At 28.6% G+C, this 21,404-nt stretch overlaps 1 protein-coding gene across 1 annotated transcript in view; it reads left to right on the forward strand.

Annotated features, from left to right (window-relative positions):
• Nucleotides 1-16,437, forward strand: part of Rfx (regulatory transcription factor Rfx) — a 61,961-nt gene extending 45,524 nt beyond the window's left edge. The window contains exons 9-17 of the mRNA XM_075380184.1: nucleotides 1,403-1,625; nucleotides 3,074-3,217; nucleotides 3,807-3,925; nucleotides 5,085-5,206; nucleotides 7,029-7,126; nucleotides 7,975-8,130; nucleotides 10,056-10,258; nucleotides 14,235-14,388; nucleotides 15,517-16,437. Coding sequence (XP_075236299.1) covers nucleotides 1,403-1,625; nucleotides 3,074-3,217; nucleotides 3,807-3,925; nucleotides 5,085-5,206; nucleotides 7,029-7,126; nucleotides 7,975-8,130; nucleotides 10,056-10,258; nucleotides 14,235-14,388; nucleotides 15,517-15,684 — 1,387 coding nt within the window. The 3' untranslated portion in view covers nucleotides 15,685-16,437. The remainder of the gene's footprint in view (nucleotides 1-1,402; nucleotides 1,626-3,073; nucleotides 3,218-3,806; nucleotides 3,926-5,084; nucleotides 5,207-7,028; nucleotides 7,127-7,974; nucleotides 8,131-10,055; nucleotides 10,259-14,234; nucleotides 14,389-15,516) is intronic.
• The last annotated feature ends 4,967 nt before the right edge of the window (nucleotides 16,438-21,404 follow it).

A 21,404-nucleotide genomic window follows, 5' to 3' on the forward strand; every position in this document is an offset into this window, starting at 1 on the left:
AATTATTGATTCTAATAACATGTAATCTATAATGGAGAGTAGCTGTTAAGGAGATGATTCCATTAACAAGTCTAAAATAAGTCTTAAAATTAAACTATAATCTAAGTGACTTTTTGGCAATTAAATTTTTTAATTATATTGAAAATCTGTGACTTTCCACTACTGCTGAATGTTAGCTTTTTGATAAGTTATCTGCTAACATTACAACATATTGAGTCAGTGTCTCTTCAGTGTCATGTACACTGAAGTTTACAATTAAGTTTCTTAGTTGCACATTAATTGCTTATGAAGTTGTTTCATCTGGAGTTACCAGGTCAATTCTGGTCAAGCATGGAATTTTCAATAACTTGAAATTCATCACTGGACAATTATCCTCCAGTTTTACATTCTTAGTGATTAATTGTTGAGAATGCTGTCAAAGCAAAAATCTGAAAAGTCTTAATTTCTTTTAAGAGAAAAATATTACTTGCTTAATTGATATTACTTTACACACTGGTACAATTGGAAGTATATTTTTAATTCAAATTCTTACCTTCAGTGTAGGATCTAGAATCTTTTTCTGGTTCTTTCTTTAAAAGCCTCAGTAACCTCTTAACTTGAATTTTTTTTCTTATCATTTACGTCAAACATTTTCACCGCCAAATAGACTGTAATGAATTAAACATGGTTTCCACAGGCAGGAAAAGTCAGTAATTATAAACTTTGTAAAAGTCAGGAAAAATTGCAAAAAATTGTTTCAAATTAAGTTTAATAATTTTAATTATAAAGAAATGGCCAAAATATGTTTGATATACTTACTGCTATCAGGAAGTGGTCACCCTCATTGCCCAGCTCATTGCAACTACAAGCATCAAGCAGTCATTAACATGTCCTGTTCTTACTTACATTATGCAAAATGACAAACACAATTAGTACTTGTTGGTGTTCAATGTTGTACAAAATAGTTATCAAGTTCATATGAAGATGTTTGTGCAACTTTTAAAACTGTTTCTCGATAAGTTGTATAGTGTCAAAATTCCAGCTTGGAGCTACTAAATGCTGTTATATTGTTAATCATGGTCTTACACCATTTTCAAGTAAATGTTATTGTTTTCTGCACAAAATAAGGTTCTAGTTTTCTTATCCGTGTATTACTTTGTCACAGTGATACAACTTGTATCACTGTGACACTGTGATATTGTGATCACAACTTGTGTTGTGATCATACAATCTGTGTTTCTTAGAATTTTTATGCAAAGTTATATCGTTTTTTGTTTTCTTTGCAAAATAATATTGTAGGCTAGTTCGTATGAAAACCTTTTAAGCAATCTTAGATGCGAGTCAATTATTTTTAAAAATTGTATACTATTTTTAAAAATTATTTTTAAACTTTGATGTTCATTTAGTTAATTTTCTTTTTCAGAGGTAATTCCAAATACCATTATTACGGTATTAGAGTGAAACCTGGCTCCTCATTGAATCAGTTATCTATGGCAGATGAAGGCTCTATACCAATTGGTCGTTCTAGTGGTTCAGGTGGTAATCCACAGAAACGGTATAAATTTTCAAATAAAGGAGAGTCTGGAGGACAAGAGTCTGGTTCAACTATGGAACAAAATCATACGCCTACACAAAATTCTGCTCAGGTGAATGGTATACCATTTAATTATTTATGGTTTTTGTGATTAGTTCAATTATTATTTAAGCACTGTTTTAGTGCTTGAAATAGTATGTTCTTATGAAATAAGGCACTTAATAAAAATGACAGTATCTGTGAAAGCACTTCATAAAAAACAGTCTTTCCTTCACAACTGAGTGATGAAAGTGCTTTCACAGATACTGTAATTTTTTTTTAGATGATTAAAAATCAACTATGGTTGTAAACAGTATGAATGATCAACCACATTGTCACACCCAAGTATAATCGCACCTTATTAATCACAATTCAGTGAATAAAATTCTTTATGAAAAGAAGTCAGAATAAGGTGTGGTTATATATACTTAGCGTGCGAAAAATGATTGTTCTAACAGATAATGGGGATGAGCATTCATAAATTGTGACTGATGAGAGATAACTATTCATCCATCAGTTGTTAACACCAAAGAGTTGAACCATTTTACTTTGTATATTTTAATAAGCTATGGTTGTATTGATACCATCTAAAGAAACTGTAATTCATTATGAAATCACTTGCACATAAATTAAAATCTTTTGTTTTGGAACAAAGCATGACAGGCATAAATTTTGAGTGTAAATAATTTTAGAACCTACATACATGATTTGTTATAATAGCCACATAGTTCATTAGTCAACCATTATTATGGTGTGAGGAAGGTTTAATGTGTTTTGTGGTCGCAAAGATTGAATCTGTTTTACTTACGTGCTGGTGTCTACGATTTTACTGTGCTCATTTGGACAGAAGAGTTATTGGACCTTCTTTGCTGAAAAAACGCAAAAACAAGTTGGAAACAACTTCCTGAATGAGAATTCATAATACCCCCTCGTATAGCTTCAATTTTCCAACTCTGTAAACAAATTAGTGGCTGTCTCAACCTTAATGTCATATTTGAAATCATCTGGATAACTTCCCTGGATGATTTCAAATTATCGTGATGAAATAGGCATTCTTCAGTCAGTCCAGTAGTGAAGCATAATAATATCCTGCCTTTCACCAGTTACTATGAACAACATACCACGAACATCCTAAAAAAAAGTATCCGTGACTTCTGCAGATAAAAAACATCTATCGATGTTTTTGTCAGCATTTTCATTTTATCATCAGTTGACTATCATTTAATATAGCAATTTTGGTGATTAATTGATGGTAACAGTTTTTGGACATCCTGAGCATTCATTTTGAATGGATGTATGACCATGTTTCACCAGCAGCCTACTTTTTTATAGTCCATTTTTCTGAATGTTTATTGAATGTATATTGTTAAGTTTTAATGTAAATGTAAAGAGACTTTATTTCATTTTAAGAAAAGAACTTTCTTCTGTATCTTTACATTTTATATGAAGAAATAAAATTACTTTTTAAATTTTTTGTTTGTTTTACAAATGGTGTAGTTGTTTTATTGTTTGTTTTTATAGTCTCACAACAACCAGTTTCTTGGAGATGGGGTTGGAGCCATTCCGGATTTTCCATCAATTGAAATTAATCCCGTCATTCTACCGGAAGATTGTACGGTGGATGATGTAGATACTCTGAGAAGTATCTATAGGGAACATTGCGAGGTCAGTACATAACATTCATTATCAGTAAAACTAATTTTCCAGAAATTATAAATATTGTTAGTTTTGAGTCTGCAGTATACAATTATGAATCAGCAATGTCACTGACTGAGCTTGTTGTAGAACTAATAACGTTGTTACAAAGACATACTCAGCTTTGCCATCTAAATTAATGGATTACATGGTTCAGTTAATAATCTGCTTGTTTCGTAATATTGTAGTAATGTCAAGTCAAATGAGTTAGATAATCATGATGAAAGAAAACATTCATCATGATTAAACTATATATGATTAACTATATATAAATATATAGTTAATATTTACACCAGACCAAATTTAATTTTTTTTTTAATCGGGTGAAGTTTCGGTATACACTGTTGCAACAGTTTATATTACATGTATGTTGGGCAAAAATGCTGCATAAATATAAACTTTTGTATTTTGTTTTAAGTGAGAATTTTGGCTAAAACAAACAGGCCATATAAAATTCTAAAAGCTGTGGAAACTGTTAAAAATTTGTTAACATTTATTTTTAAAAATATTCATTATACGTATTTTGCCAATTTATTTTTACCATTTGCATTTAATATAGGCTTTTCTGGATGCAATACTTAATCTGGAGTTTGGCACTGTTGAGTCATTATGGCGAGAGTTTTGGAGATCTCAAGATAATAACGGTGATGAGTGTGAAGAAGAAAAATACCTTTCTAAGTAAGTTTTTCAAATACAATGTTAATTTTTTGCCTGCTAAAATGGGACCTTTCATCAACATTTTCTATTAAATGAATTGCTGTTTGGTTGGGTTTTTGTTGTATTGTTGATAGTTCTGTAAAAAAGATTCTTGCTTTATACAATTATAATGCACTCAACATTGGTTGGATGAAGTATTATGATCTTTGTAGAAAAGCAATTATATGTAAACATGAAATCAGTGATGCATTTTCCCCCACCATCAGTAATGCATTTTCTTACTCCTTAGAAAGTTTTGGGCATCTGTAAAATTAATTTAATGCTTGTAAAATACAAGATAAATACAATTAGAAATTTCCACAGCTTGTGCAATGCATGACACTAGTATCTCTAAGAGAAAATCATGACTAATCATTCTTACACAGCGTGCGCGTGCATGTGTGTGTTGTGTGTGTGTGTGTGTGTGTGTGTGTGTGTGTGTGTGTGTGTGTGTGTGTGTGTGTGTGTATAGTGGATATGTCTTCTTTCATGTGATAACTTAGGGGCAAGTGTTGATGATGTTGCTAATATTGCAAGAGCAATAGTAATATAGTAAGACTCAGTAATTCATTCTTATGGTCTTGAAATAGTTTGGAAAGATATTTCCTTGAATAATTGTAAATTGTTTTTGTGCAGTGTAATGTAAACATTTTATTGAAGCTACAGTGCCAAGTGTAAGCTAGGAAGCATATGGTTATCATTATTTTATGATAACCTTATTAAACTGCTTTTAATGAATTAAAAGCATAGTAAAAGATTATTTTTGCGCTCTTAACATAACACTTATTTTTGAGCTGGAACTTTTTAACATGCGAACTGCATTCAGTAGTTGCATACATCCTAAAATAAATTGATGTGTATAAACTGTAAATGCTAATTTCTTACTCTAAAATTAATAGTCCAGTTCACAATATTGATAAGTCTAAACATCTAAAAAAATCTTCTGAGTCCTATGATCTATGTGTGTCACCATAGCTGGCTTGCCCAGAAAGCCAGAAGTGTACCTAATCTCCTTCATTATTATGTTCAGCAATGTTCAGGAGTTGCAAACACCCTGAAACGGTTTGATGTGTGTAAATGCTGGTTTCATACTCAAAATTTTGCAACCAACTTTGACATTTGAATGTAATTTTTTTTCCAGGACAAAGCTGTATCTTTTGTGTAAGTGCCTGCCAATCCAGCAATTTGTCCGCAGGGTTGATTATCTATTTTATCAAAATCTAGTCCAAGTGCTTATACCTGATGTACTCAGGCCCATACCAAGTAAGTAATATTTTATTTTAACAACAGTGAAAGTAAACTGAAAGATAATATTGCTATGTAATTTTGATTGTTACAGTTGGAAGACTTAAGGTATTTGCAAGTGTGTTACTTACTACTTAGTGTTATGCCATTTTGAATTAAGTGTATACAATCTAGATTGCATTTCTAGATGGAAATTTCATGTCTGAAAAAAGCCCACCAGAAATTCATAGTGGTTTCTATGAAATATGATATGAGCAACAAACCTGGCAGGACTCTCTTATATTGCTGTGGAACGTCTTTGAAACAAGGATTTGTTTCAACACAAACCTTTGTAGGTTGTGTTATTCCTATTTGATTCTCTCTGTTAGTGAAATGTAGATTTAAGCCTTTTACACCAGAGTTAAAATTGCAGTCAAACTAGTGGTCCTTTCTAGCAACAAATAATATATTATAAACAAAGATTAAGCAAATGGTGATTTATATCATTGTATCAAGAAATCATCATGATATATAAAGTTCTACGTGCAACAAATATGGAATCTGTGTATTATTTGTAAGACTGTCAGAAAAACTGAACTGATGATTGATCACACCTGCATTTAAAAAATTTGAATAATTTACTAAAAAAAAAAAATTGTGGTGTACCTTATATGCCATGTACAATCCAAACAAGAGTAAGAACCTGTGTAGCGGCTGTATTTTCCCTTTTCTAAACAGAACTTGCAATAAGTCCAAAAAAAAAATATTTTTGGTTAAACTATAAATGTAAACAACCAGTTTTGTTCACACACACACACACCACAGGTTGTCCCAGGAAGAAACTGAGAAACTTTCAGGACAATGTTCTACTGATGGCAATGATATTAAAAAAATATTCATAACTGTAACTAGAAACAAAATCTTCAGTGTCAACAATTTTGTTAGGTTAGGTTTGTAGTACAATAACTTTGTTAAATGACAATAAGTGGAAAATTTAGTAGCAAAACTAGTAGAAAATTTAATTATAAACAGAAAATTGTATATTATTCTTTTTCCACCTAATAAACATTATTTTTAAAAACAAAAATGCTAATTACTGAAAATAATTTTAAATTATACAAAATTTATAAAACAATATTTTAGCTGTATATATTAAATAATTAAAACACTGGTAAGAACAAAATAATTACATAAAAAAATAACTTGAAATTTATGTTACTTAAGTATTAAAAAAAATGTTTACAATATAAGTGAGTATTTTGTTTGAATCTGTCATAAATTACCATTCAGATAAAGGAATTGTAGTGCTATCATATTGTAGTGTAAAAATATCGTTTAAATTTTCTAACGAGAAATATGCCAATATAATTTTTATGGATTTTGTAATGGAAATTCTGAAGCTGCTAGACATAAGTTCTGGACCTTTTTAAATCATTGCTAAATTTGAAGAATAGATAGTTAACATAAAACAAAGAAACTGAAGATTACAGTTTTGAAGATTGTTTTGGAAAATAGAAAAATAAAGGAACTAGTGTACAGATTTTTCTTTTATAAGAGATTAATCATATTTTTTCTATGGTATGTATGTATAAGTCAAATACTTGCTTGCTTATATGAGGATATGGTCTCAAAGCAGATAATGCTTTGTACTGCTGGTAACAAAAATAATAATTGTATTATTTATGAGATGTTCTCTTTCTCTTACCCATATTTTATACTTGAGTGTGATGTAGATAATCTGTTGGAATGAAATGGAAACTTTTAATAATAGTGTTAAAGCATCATTAAAAATTCTCATCATTAACAAACGATATCTACTGATAAATGAAACTCTTTATAATGTACTGTTCTTTTATTTTAGGTTCCTTAACTCAAGCTATTAGAAATTTTGCTAAAGGCTTAGAATCTTGGCTGACATCAGCTATGGTTGGTTGTCCTCAGGAAATGGTTAATGTAAAGGTGAGAAATTGTTTTTTTATTAGGTTTTATGTAAAACATATTGCATAATGTTTGTATACATTCAAGGTCATCTTACAAACTGCAGTTTGTAAGATGTTAAAATTAATAAGATTGCTGCAGCAGATAATATAGGGAACTTAACCATCCTGCTGTAATGGCAACTATGTTGCCATATAGTAAAAATTACCTACTATTCGTTACAGCGCATATTGGCCTGTACTGAGGTTTTGTAGTGTGCATGTATTGGATTTTTGTGCAATAAATTATTCAATAAGACATTCATAATATTACTTAATCTTATAAATGCTGATTTTTATTTATAAATTAGATCTTATTATTTCTAAGTGAATTATATGTTGAAATATTTTTCTTTAAAAAAAATCCATTCAAATTTATTTTAATAACGAAACTTTTGAGTTTGCCAGATAATTGTCTGAATCGATAAAATTTTAATTTTTGTCAAATTTTAATAAAAACTTACCCCTAATAATTGTATATTATAATAATTATGTATATTTATTGTATATTATAATAATTATGTATATTTATTGTATATTATAATAATTATGTATATTTATATATTATATACATAATTGTACCATATACTATCAAGAAATAAATTACTTGCTAGTTACTTCTAGTAATTACTTTCTAGTACAGAAAGTATTTCTGACCAGTAATAATTTCATAGGAAAATAAACAATCTTCCCTTTATTTTTGTTTTAAATATTTTTGATATGATAAACCCTAAGGTTGGTTATTCCATATATTTATTTAGTTTATATTATTGTACATTATTTGAAATTTTTTATCAATATGATTTTAGTTAATTACAATTTTTTTGTCAGGTAACAGCAGTAGGTGCTTTTGCACAAACATTACGCAGATATACCTCATTAAATCATTTAGCACAAGCTGCACGTGCTGTGTTACAGAACTCTACACAGATCAATCAGATGTTAACTGATCTCAATAGAGTTGATTTTCATAATGTACAAGAACAAGTAAGTAACTTGGTAATTGGTAATTATAAAATTATAATTAGTTTAAAACATGATTTTTATATTAAAACTTTTGAATGTAAATATGAAATTAAAATTGCATAGCATTTAAAATATGGTCTGGCAAAGTCTCTGGTAGCTGGCGGTCATAACTTAATATTTTATTTATGGTCAAAACTTAACTTGAAAAATCCTAAAATCTTGGTCTTGCTTTTGTACAGGTAAGTACTGTGTTCCAAAACTTCTGGTACGTAGGCAAACCTACCTTACCGAATACACAAATGGAAAGAATGCAGTAACTTTACATCTTTAGCATGTACTCAATGGTTGTCCAGCCAGAACCTTTGTTGTTCATTATAAAAAAAGTACAAAGGCATGTCTTTAAAAAAATATTTTTAAAAAAGCATTATTCAGTGTTGATACTCAAATTTTTTTATAGTAAAGAGATTAACTGTACTTCAGTAAATGTTATTAAATTATAATTTCGCCCCGAATACTGAAATATTTACCAAGAAATATAACTTTTTGTTGGATTCTATATGTAAAATTTTTTGTAAAAATAATTATTCTTACAATACATGGACTGTATTGTAATATTAAGTAATATTTGCGTAACTGAAAACATCTTTGATGAATAAACAATCTATAACCATGCCATTTAAGTGTGCCAGGTTAATTTTTTGAGCTTTAGTTAGGTTATTAGGTTAGTTTTGAGTTAGTTATTAGGGTATTTAAATCTGGTATTCTGATTTTATTACAGTTTACTTCTTTTGTGTTGGTTTTTGGGGCATAATTTCTGAATTTTTGAATAATATTTTGAGGCTAATTTTATTTGCAATTTTGTGAAGTTCTAATATCTGTGATTTAGCTTTGTCAATGTAGTTTGCTAGCAGTGTCAAGTCGACGAAACAGACAGAGAGCTTGCCTCTGAATTTTATCATGTTGATTAATTTGGTATGTAGCCAAGGTGTCAAAATTGTTAGTAGAGATTCTCTGTGGAGGCAGTTATAAGCTTTCCTGAAATCTACACATGTTATCATTACATCTGTTTCTTTTCCTGTTGTAATCCATTATTTGTTAGGTGGAGACTCAAGATCTGGTCTGGACAGCTCCAGGGTCTGGTCTCATCCAGATAATAAGCTGTTAATGAATAGCAATTTTTTCTGATTCTACATGATTCCAGATCTATTTTTTCACATAACCTTCCTCAAATTTCCTGATCTTCCACCGCTTTGTAATTCTTAATTTCACCCAGTGCTTGGTAGACTTTATTGTTATTGGGGTGTTGGCGTTGAATTTTAGGAATTCTGTTGGTTCTTCACAATTTAGGAGTTTGCTGAAATATTTAGCTAGGATTAACATGTTGTCTTCATTGTTTTGAGCCAGTTTTATTATTGTTTTAAAATCATTTTTTATTAGTAGGGTTGGGTTTTATATTATTGGAGCTCAGTATGTATAATGTAATAAATATATATATTATTGCTACATTGAAATTTCCTATTAGAAAAATCATAAAGATACTATTAATCAAATCATTGATCTCAAGAATAATTATACTCTTTTTCTAATAGAATCGTATCTAAAACAGAATATGAAAAATGATGGTGTAAAGAGGATGAGTTTTAAAACTTGCTTAGTAAAAGAATTATTTACATAGGCATCAGTATAAGAATCATTGACATAACTCTCTTCCAGCAGTTTTATAGTGAAAAAGAAATATCAGTATATTAAAGATTCCTAAAGTAGAAAGTATCAATTTGATGCACTCATACATGCTTAATGAATTCACTCATGAGAATTAATGAATCAAAATCAAGATTTTCTTCAAAAGATTATTTTTTCAAACTGAAAGCTAACTGTCAACTGTCTTTGTTTAAATACTTTTTTTTTGTGTAAAAATTATTAATAAGCATGCTGTTTTGTTACAGGCATCATGGGTATGCCAGTGTGATAGTGAACTTGTACAAAGATTGGAAACTGATTTTAAAGTAACATTACAACAGCAGAATTCTCTCGAAGAATGGGCAACATGGTTAAAAACTGTTGTTGCTAATGTCTTAAAACCATATCAGGGTAAGCCGAATTTCACAAAGGCGGCCAGACAGTTTCTATTAAAGTGGTCATTTTACAGGTATAGTTTTGTGTATTAAATTATTTTAATAAGTTTATTTTTTATAATGAGGATATTACAGTGTAATTAAGGTTGATTACATATTGTCTCCATAGTTTTAATATTGAGAACATTGATAAAAATCCCCTTTACCTCATTTCTTGCTAATATGTTTTTTGTTTGTAATTGATTTTAAACGATTATTTATTTAATATAAACAATATGCATTTGAATAAATGCCTAATAACTAACCAAACTGAAGATTCAGCAATATTATTGGAAGTGTATATAAAACAGCTGGAAAAAAAATTGTTATATATGAGAAAATATAAATAATGAATATAACATAATTAAAAACAAAAAATTAATAACAAAAATTTTTAATTTTTATGTGAACATTATATAAATTGCAGCATTAATTTACCTTGACATAAATATTGAAATAATAAACAAACCCATAACAATCTTTATAGGAAACAAAATTATATAAACATCTCACAAAAATTTTAACATGCCTTTGATAATGCAAAATAAACATTTCTAGAAATGTGATCCACAGGACTACATATGAGAGGTGGATCAAAAAATAAGTTACACCCTTGTCATGTTCTTGGAACTGAAAGGAATATATTAATATCTTGTGGTGGCAGCACTAGTTGTCTGCTTCATACTCTCCCAGCAGCAATTCTGGTATGACATTCAGTAGTGTCATCAATATATGGTGTGTCCTCTAGAGGTTTCATCCAGTGTAGAAGTTCATCCAGTAGTCAAATTGTTGTTAATCGCCAAATTGTTGAGGTATATGGTGAGAATGCAGTGTCCATGCCCTTTGATCACAAAATGGTACCAAAAGTTCAGAAGCTGAAGATCAAATGTGATGAACTGCATGCTGGGCGTCCAACTGCAAACACGATGGGTAACACGGAGTGCACGAATGAAATTAACTTGAGTAAACAGTGCATTATAATTAGAGAGATTGCAAGTGAATTTAACATCAGTTATGTTAGTGTGTTGGCAATTATTCATGATCAACTTGGCTACTTTAAGAGCATGCTCAATGAGTGCCACATTGTTTTGCTGTTTCTCAACTATATTCCAGGACAGGACCATCAGTTTTTGAAACAATCATCATAGGGGATGAGAGTTTGGGTGCTTCATTACACTCATGAGACTAAATGAGCATCATATGAATGGAAACACAAAAATTTGCCACAGCCAAAAAAAGTGAAAAACATCCCCACAGGTTATGCTGGACAGCCTTTTTCAATTCTGAGGGAGTTGCTTATATTGAATTTAGGCCCTGAGGAACAACAATCAATGCTGAATTTTACTGTGAGACTTAAGCGATGGGCTCATTTTTCTTCATGACAATACTACTCTTCATTCAGCTCATGTGCAAAAATTGAAATGGTTAGTGTGGTTTCATCTGCTTTACAGTCAAGCGAGACCTGGGAGGGGAGTGTTTAATGATGATGAACTGAAGTGGTTCTTAAATGATTGAAGGAAATTGAAATTTTTATGAGTGGAATTTATAAGGTATGAAAAGTGAGGTATTTATATTTTTTATCTTGGGGTGAAAATGTTTAGTGGTTTAAGATAGAAAATGTAAATAAATACCTTTAAAATGTTAGACAATCTTTAGTGATAGTTTTAAAAACAAAAATTTGTTCTGTCAAGAGATTGAAACAATATTCCAATAACTGTTTTCACAGTATATTTTATATCTTTATATGCCAACTTAAATAATTTTAATAAGAATGTTTGCAGATAAAAATTTATTAAAATAAAAAATGATATAAGTAATAAAAAAGTAAAAAAAAAATATAATAATTTAAATAAATTAAAAATTAATTAGCTTATTAAAATGATTAGCTTCGATATATAACGTGTACCCAAATATATACCCAATCTCAATAATAGTTAAACTGGTGAAGGTCAAAAATCTTTACTATTATAATAAAAATTAGAAATATATGTAAGCATAATTATTTTGAATTTAATGGAACCTGTTATATACAAGAAAATGTTTAACCCATGGGAATTTCCCTTATCTGCTGTAATGTCAGAAATTTATCTACAGGAGATTGTGAAAGTAGAATAAGTCTATGGCATAAATCACGTACATAAAATTTTATTACGGTTCAGATATGTGGATGATATTTTAGTTATATGTATGAACCAGTTACAAATAACGAACATGAAGTAATTTTAAATAAATTCATATTAACATTAAAATTGTTTTTCAGTTGTTTTTATTTTAATATTTACGTCTAAATTTATTTTTCTATTTATATGCATATTTATATTTATATTTTTATATTTCATATGAAATATAAAATATATATATGAATTTCATATAGAACAATCTTTGGTTCCAAAAAATTAATATTTAAAAAAAAAGATAAACTATAAACTGAAATCTTACATCATTGATTAAATTAAAATCATACATTACTAGATTAATACCATAAATAAATAATAATAAAATATTTGTATAAAATACTCCTATACAATACCATACCATTTACATATTAACAATATCATTTAATATATACATTGTTGGATATCTCTTTATAATTACTCCATAATGTTTATTTGCTAAAATAGTAAGCCTTTTATTTTGTTAAAAAAGTTTTCAAAGTGTGTACACCATTAGAGATTGTACGTCTCAAACTGAGAAATTCTTAACTGTTCAAAAATTCAGTGAAATCCTAATTTCTTTAAACTCATTTTGGATCCTTTATTGAAGTTCCTCAATGTTTAGTTGAATAAAAACAGTAATATGTTTCAAATGGCCCCACAGGTAGAAGTGAAACCACATATTTCCCCTTCATTGTAGTGATAGATCTTCCAAAAAAATGTAGAATATTTTCGGTTAAATGAGCAAGATAATTTTCTCCATTTAAACAATTTGGTAAAATGACAGGACTCAATGGTAATTAAAAATTATGTCAGGGAAAATCTTTGTGATTGCTACTTTGGAAGGTACCATGAGGATTCTTTAGCTTCATTATTACATTAACATGATCAACAGTAATAGTCTGTTATTAATTTTTCACTTTTGAATAATTTTAATTGTTTTATTATTTAATATTAATCCTATTGTGAGAAAATTATTACTTAATTTGATACTAATTTGCAATACTAGAATTAACAAGAAATAAAAACAATATTTAATCGAATTGAACGTAAAGTGGAGGACATGAAAGCACACAAAATCACATCAATTAATAAAATGTCATTTTGTTCAAAATAAAAGGCTTAATATTTTAGCAGATACATAAATAAACATAAATTTTGTTGAAACTAATATTGAAAACACATATTACCATTTTGTAATTTGCAAAAGTATTTGTCGTGATTTAAAAGTGTTTTAAAAAATATATTTGGTGCTTACCAAATATTGATTCAACTAGCGGAACTTGAAATAAATTTTTATATAAAAATAACAAAATGGCGGACATGGGGAGAACAAAGGAGAAATTGCCATTTTTCCTAAGGATATTTTTTATAAATCTGCAAACAGAATTTGATGGGGACATTCTTATTTTTATATAAACTGGCATACAAAGATATTGATAAATTAATAGTAATAGTAATACTTTTTCATTCTCTTGACTGAACAGATATTTGTTCTGAATCTTTTAGATTTTTTTTTCAGAGCACTATAACAAACAAAAAAAAACTAAGTTTTCAAATGTTCATAATACAATGAGATTGTAAGATCATAATACAATGTTAAATTGATATCTTTTAACACATTTAATAAATATCTTCTTACAATGATAGATACAAGTGGTTTTAACCGACAGTATGTACATAAATGAAATTCATTTGTAAATTTGACTGCTGATCTTAAAACAAACTATCAGTATTTGTTGATAGTTTAATGGTACATTATGTACATTTTGTAGTTGCATAATATGTGCATTGAATATTTATGCTTTATTTAGCGTAATTTAAATGAAAAAATGTTTGTGATTTTGTATGTTTTCAGTTCTATGGTTATCAGAGACTTAACTTTAAGATCTGCAGCAAGTTTTGGATCATTTCATTTAATTAGGTTATTATATGATGAATATATGTTTTATTTAATTGAACATCAAGTGGCACTTGCTACTGGAGAAACACCTATTGCTGTAATGGGCGAGGTAATTATAATTTTGATGTTCATTGTTTTTTTTGCCTATTTATAATAGAATAATCATTAAACCTCAAAACAGATCCCACAGCAGTTACCTGCTGTTGTCATACTTTTCTATTAAAGAAAAAACTATTTTAAAAAAGTTTATTTTGAACTTTTGAATCTACATTTGAAATTTGGCATCTGTTAAAACAGTCTCTCACTCTCTCTCTCTCTCTCACACCTTCTCTCTCTCTCACTCTCTCTCTCTCTCTCTCTCTCTCTCATTCTCACTCACTCACTCACTCACTCTCACTCACTCACTCTCTCTCTATATCTCTCTCTATATATATCTCGCAATTTTGGAATTTTGTACAGACTGATGATGCAATATCCTGTGAATTTGACTTTGTATTGGTGTTTAGATTTTCTGTTACTGTTTTGATGGAAGACTAGCTCCCAGTCAGTCGCAGCTTCACTTGTGCTGTAGGGTTACTTGCGTATCCCACAATCTTTTAACATTGTCAATCTTTTTATTTTTTGTCTTGAGTAAAGTAACTGGACGCAGGTGTCACACATACAGTAAATGAGGCAGTGGCTGTGGTGATTGAGCTACAGCACACCATATTCTTTCACACTCCTGAAAAAAACCTGAATATGGTTTTCAAATATTTAATTTGCGTACTGAATATCTCTTACCATAGTAAGAAGTGTTGAGATATTCAACAATGTTTTCAAAAATCTAGAAATTAGTTTGACATGAAGATTACATTCGTCAAAAATCAGGTTGATTTCTTCTCATTTGTTACAAAACTAAAAAAATTTAACACAAAAATCTAGAAATTGGTTTTTAGATGTTCAGTTGAAACCCAGCTCACATATTGATGTCCCTCTCAGTTCAAAATTCATTAATTAGTTTTACCTTCAACTGGCAAACCTTCACTACTACATATATATTTTTTGGAGGAAAAAATATAATCCAAAAACCTTCTCAGTTAAATCAAGAAACATGGGTAAAAATTTAGTAGTGTTAGAGTGGGGGGTGTAGTTCTTTCATTTATCCCAAATAAACAAAAACTTTTTTCGGATTTACATTTATTGGAGGGTTGTGGGGTATAAAATGTTTGACTTTCTTTGATTTTTTTTTTTTTTTCAGAAATGTGAGTCACCAGGTTTAATGGATTATCAAATTGAAGATGCACAAAGTGCTGGAGCCAGTACTGTAGCATGTAACGGTGGCATCGCGATTACAGATCATAGTGCACTATATGTTACATGCAGCGAATTACATTTGCCGACAACGAAAAGAGCAAAAATAAGCTAACCACCAGCAACTTCATCGCTACCACCGATTGACCAGTGCATAATTATTGCAGAAGACCTCGCAAATTTAAATACGTTCGCTGTATTATAACACAGTGAATATTCATTCAAGGGAATACTTTTAAATACAAGAAAGAAACTTTAGTGTCAGTAGTACTGTAAAATTAGTAATATTATTAGTAGTACTATTGCACAACTATTATGTAACAACACTGTTTTACAACTTTATTTTATTGTTACTTATATTACTATTATTATTACTATAAAATTGTAATATTTTTTTAACTCCTGTTGTTTCAATGTCGTAAATGAATAGGTATGGTATATTACATAAATTTCGTTCTTTCTCTTAGTTGCTATCAGTAGAAGAAATTTCTGAGTGTTAAGAAATAATTGATTAACCGAGAGATAATTAATAAATTAAAAATAAATGTAATCTTTATATTTTGAAAATTGATGTATGAATGAGTAGTGTAATTATAACAAAAGAGATTATCGCATTTTTTAATCTAAATATTTCATTACGAAAGGGGCCTACCTTTAATCCATTTTATTATTTTTTAATTGAATGAATAAATAATTGTATATTGTGTGTGTATATATTAATTACGTAGATATACAGTGAATGTTTTCCAAAATTATTTACATTTTTCTCATACTATATAAGGAAGTGAACGATATATAATAGAATATTATAATATATACATTGTGTATATCTATAATAAAATATTTTTGGTGTTGATTTTTTATTACCATTTAATTTATAATCTGATTTTATTAATTTTATTTATTTTTTAATTTGTTTTATTTATTAATTTAGTAAACACATAAAAAAAGAAAAAAAAATTTGTTTTAATTTTATTAAAAAATTAATTGTAATGCCTTATTGTTATTACATCAGAGTTATTAATAACATTTAAATTTTTAAATCTATTTTTATATTAAATAAAATATTATATATTTATAGACAAAGAAATTAATTATTTTTATTAAAAATAACATAAAAATTTTTTGGTAAAAATTTATTTAATGTAATTTTAATATGTAGTTAATTTTTTTCTATTTAAAAAAAATAATAAATTTGTTTAAAAATATAAACAACGAAGTACAGAATTTGATATAAGATTTATCTTACCTTTATTTTTACCATGAAAGTACTTTGGTGGGATTCTGCATCTTCAGTTATTTTACCTCCAGTTTTGAAGTAGAAAAATACTTAATAGTGCTCAAAATGAAGGTAAGATGGACCTTATCTCAAATATTCTGGATAACAAGATTTAAGATTGCTTAGCCTAACCATAATGTAAGAGGGTTATTTTTTTTCAAGGTCTGATTGGTCACAAAATTAAAATCATAGTCAAAATAAAAAATTTTTATTTCTAACAAGTACTGGCATTTGCATAGTTATGCTGTTTCACTACGTAGTCGCCACTCTGATTAGACATTTGTCATAGCGTAGTACCAACTTTCCCATATCCCTGTCATAGAACGGAGCCGCCTGTGTTTTCAGCCATGTTTCTACGCACACAGTTTGCGGTACTGTGAAGTCTCTCTCACAATGGTGTAGAGAACTGACCTTGAAATTTAAGGAAATGAATCTCGCATTACAGAAATTTTGAACAGATGATTTTCTCGAATTGCTTCAACTCGCTCGACGAGATCGGTTGACACTCACTTCCTTCCCGACTGCCTGCATCATGAACATTTGTACGTCCTGCTTTAAAGTTCCCGCACCACTGTCGCACTTTGCTGTCACTCATTGAAGTTTCACCGTACACGTTACTTATTCGTTGATGAACTTCAGCCGCATTACACCCCTCAGCCTTAAGAAATTGAATTACTGCACGCACTTCACACTTTGCAGGAGATGCTATTGTTGTAGACATACGTGCTAGCTGTGTGTTCAGAACTAAATGTGACGTGGCGTGATTGAAGGCCATATTAGTGATGCTGCGCAACACATATGCGCAAAGGTTCATCTGATTTTTGCACGGGTTTTTATTTCGTGACCGATTGGACCTTGAAAACAAATAACCCTTGTAATTAAAGAACCACATCAATTTGTTCATACAATTTTGGAATAGGGCATTTTGTGGCTCCCTCAGCCCTTTCTAATTTTTTTTTAGGTTTAGAGAATTTCATCCCACTGTTTTATTGAATAGCCATGATGAAAGTTTTTATTTTGTGATAAGTGATTTATAGTTTTGGTGATTATATAGTAAGCAAGTTCATTTTCCAACAATACGTTTTTTTTTATTGATATTCAGCATGCCTCAGTTGTTATTTTTATTTATTTACTGAATTTGAACCCCCATCTGGGCTTGGCAATTTTTATACTCTACAAAATTTTGTCCTAGTCTCTGAAGGTTTTTGTTATGAATGAAATCGTAAAAAAATTTTGTTGAACGTACTTCTAGAGTATACTGAATGTAACATTGTTATTATTACAGCACATTTATGTACTTGAACATGTGACAAGTCAGCATTGCGTAACACTAAATGCGTTATTGTGGTATTTCAGTAATATTAAATTTTATTTATTGGAAATTTGTTGATAAAAATGATTGTAGTGTTTATAAAATTTTTACATTTACCCTGGTTTATGAGAATTTGTATGAAAAATAGCAAACCTGGGATAGGAGCCCAGAGCCTCTGGATGAAATGCAGAGACTGAAACCATTCTGTCACCAAAATAGACAAATTTATTCCCAATTTGCTGATTGGAATTTTATAAAAAATAATTATACAATGAATAATTTTGATGAAAAGTTACTAATAAGCAGTTAAATGAAATTCACTATGACCTTTCAAGTGGTTTTATTAGCAGTATTATCTAAATATAAATTAAGTATACTTATAAATCTAAGTATAAATTATTTTAAATCATGGAAAAAAATTACCTTCAGTATTGTTTTCTGTTTTCTTTTTGCAGACAAAATTTTTTTTCTAGTAAGGGATAATAGGGAAAAAGCTTTGAATTTAAAATATTTCTTTCATATTGAAATTTTATTCCTTTGCTAATGCGCATTGTAAGTAGTTTCACATAACCACTGTACTGTGCAAGTTAATTTTTATACAAATCTGTTTTTCCTTAACATAAAAGCAAAGTATTTACCCCATCTTTATAAACCATTTTAATGCTGGGTTCTTAAAATCCAAACACTGTGGCTGTGATGGATTTTCAATCTGTATTTTCTAACAACTGTCAAAACAGTTAGGACTAATTCTTCAATCTAGTGATTCAGGAGAAATGTTTGTCCATTCTTGTCATCCCTGTTGTTCAAGCCAAATAATTTTTACTTTGAGTTTACATTCTTTAATGTAATATTTATTTTTAATGGATTATGCATATAATTAAAACACTCAGTTTTCAAATATATGTACTTTTTTATGTTAATCTGTCATATACATACAGATCTAGTAAGGAAGGTTTTATGAGAGTAGCTGTATATAATCTCATATTTGCTTGAAATTGCCTAGAATTTGCTTGAAGAGCCTAAATAAGGAATAAATTCTGAGGAGCAAATTTCATGTCAACAGTGCAATATATTTGGAGAAATCTAGGGGTGCAGTTACAAAAAATGTAAACATGTTACATACAAGGAAAAAATTATTTACGTGAGTTTTAATTTGTTATAGCTTTGGAACAAAGCATTGTAGAGAGATGAACTAAGTGAAAAAGTTTTTATCTGTTGATTTCTATATGCCCTTCATTTTCCGTGCAGACAATGTACTGTGTTGCCATACATGGTAGAGAGGTTTGTCATATCACTGATTGTTAATGTGGAGAGATCTTCATTGTACACATGACTGTATTCACACCTAATATGTATATGACTCAAACATAGCAAACCACAACACACATTGAACCTTCTACACTGCAAACATGATTTAACACGTGCTGCTTGTGTGTAATGGAAACTCAGCATATATGCTCTAGTTTTCACACACAAACTTTTCAATTTCAATTTTACATTGCAATTTATCTACAATGCTTTGTTATAACCATTTAAAAAGTCACTATTTTGTGGATACACTGTATGATGTTTCATATACATATATTTAATACATTTTTTTTTAATCTCTTGCTAGGAAAGTAAGCAAAGAAAAATCAGTTAAAATTTAGAGAATCTTATTTTTTTTTTTGCCAATTTTTTTTTAGTCCAGTTTTAATTGATAACTTTCTTTTTGCTAAATGTTTTGTCTGCAAAAAGATCATATTTAATATTTACCAAAGAATCAAAAAAACTCAATTTGATTTAATTCTAAATCCAAAGATCAGATTTATATTGTTTTATCATGTATTTAACTTGTTTAAAGCAAAACAAAGAAAAAACATTGTAAAAGTGCAATGTTTTTTTTTTGTAAAATTTAATTAGGAAATGAAGTAAAGACTTAATTTCCTAATTAAATTTCCATAGCTGTTCAACAGTTATAAATAGAAGAAAATTAATATTTGGGAACAGTATTTATAGTAACTTTCCACTTGAACAAATAATAGTTTTGTGTTTATATAAATTTAATTTGTGAGATTTGTGATTTACTATAACAAACTTTGTATTTATTATGATGGTTTAAGAGTGAAAAATACAATTAGCTTTAGATTTCTAAACAGTTTTGGAGTGTTTTCTGTTATTGTTTTATATTTGATTATTTATTCCACAAAACTTCATTTAACTTCTACATTGATGGATTAGGATGCTGTTTAGTTAGCATGCAGATTTCTTGTTCAATTTTCGTCTCTCATCGAAGTTTTAGTGCAGTTATACATTTAGTATTTATCTTTATTTAACTGTTGCTGACAATTTATTTTATTAATTTTTAATGGTTAAATATTTTTAAATGTGGAGAGCAGTAATATACTGGGACAGATGTTTTGTCTAATTATGTTTATTTAGCTTATTATATTGTATTTTATCTACTTATTAGTAGAGTTTATTATATACCAAAATATTATAGTCATTATGTATGTTATTTAATTTGGATTATATATTTCTTTATTGACTTGTAACATTTACTAGATGATCGACTCATTCAGATTTTATTGTCTAACATATCCTCAATTTTTTCACTCATAATTGCAAGAAAAAAACTTTTATTTTTTTCCAACTTGAAGTTCTGAAAATATCTTTTATCTAAATGTAAATTAGTGAATTAAAATTTTTCTGTACCTTTAGTGAATTTAAGTTCATCTTAATGATACTGATCAGTTTTAATATGTTTTTACAAGTTGTACTATGAAAAATTTTCTTGTAAAAAGAGCTTATTAGCGTTCAATTTTTTTTTAATGTTAATATTAATAGTGCTTTTTAAATAATTGACCATCAGAGAAAAATTTATTAGGTTTAGTTAATAGTTAAGTAACAAAAGAATGCGTAATTAAAATGTTCAACTCTTCAATGTAACTCTTCAATGTTTTAGTTATTTAATTATGTAACTAATATATACATAAAAATCATTTTATGAATATAATTATTTCAATATTGTTTCAAATTTATACATTTTTTAGAAAAATTAGATTTAGCAAGATTTGAAGAAAACACTACACTTTTAGTGCTATTGTGAACTCATCATTGTTTAAAAAATTAATTCTATTGTAATGTTTATTCATATTTTGAGTTTTATAGTTAAATTAACCTCATCTTTACAAAATTTACATTTTAATGCCAAGGAAATTTTAATACAGAAGTGGATGTCTTCCCTTACAAAAGCAACAAAATA

Source organism: Lycorma delicatula, chromosome 12, assembly GCF_047948215.1.
Source record: "Lycorma delicatula isolate Av1 chromosome 12, ASM4794821v1, whole genome shotgun sequence".
NCBI classification, from domain to species: Eukaryota; Metazoa; Arthropoda; class Insecta; order Hemiptera; family Fulgoridae; genus Lycorma; species Lycorma delicatula.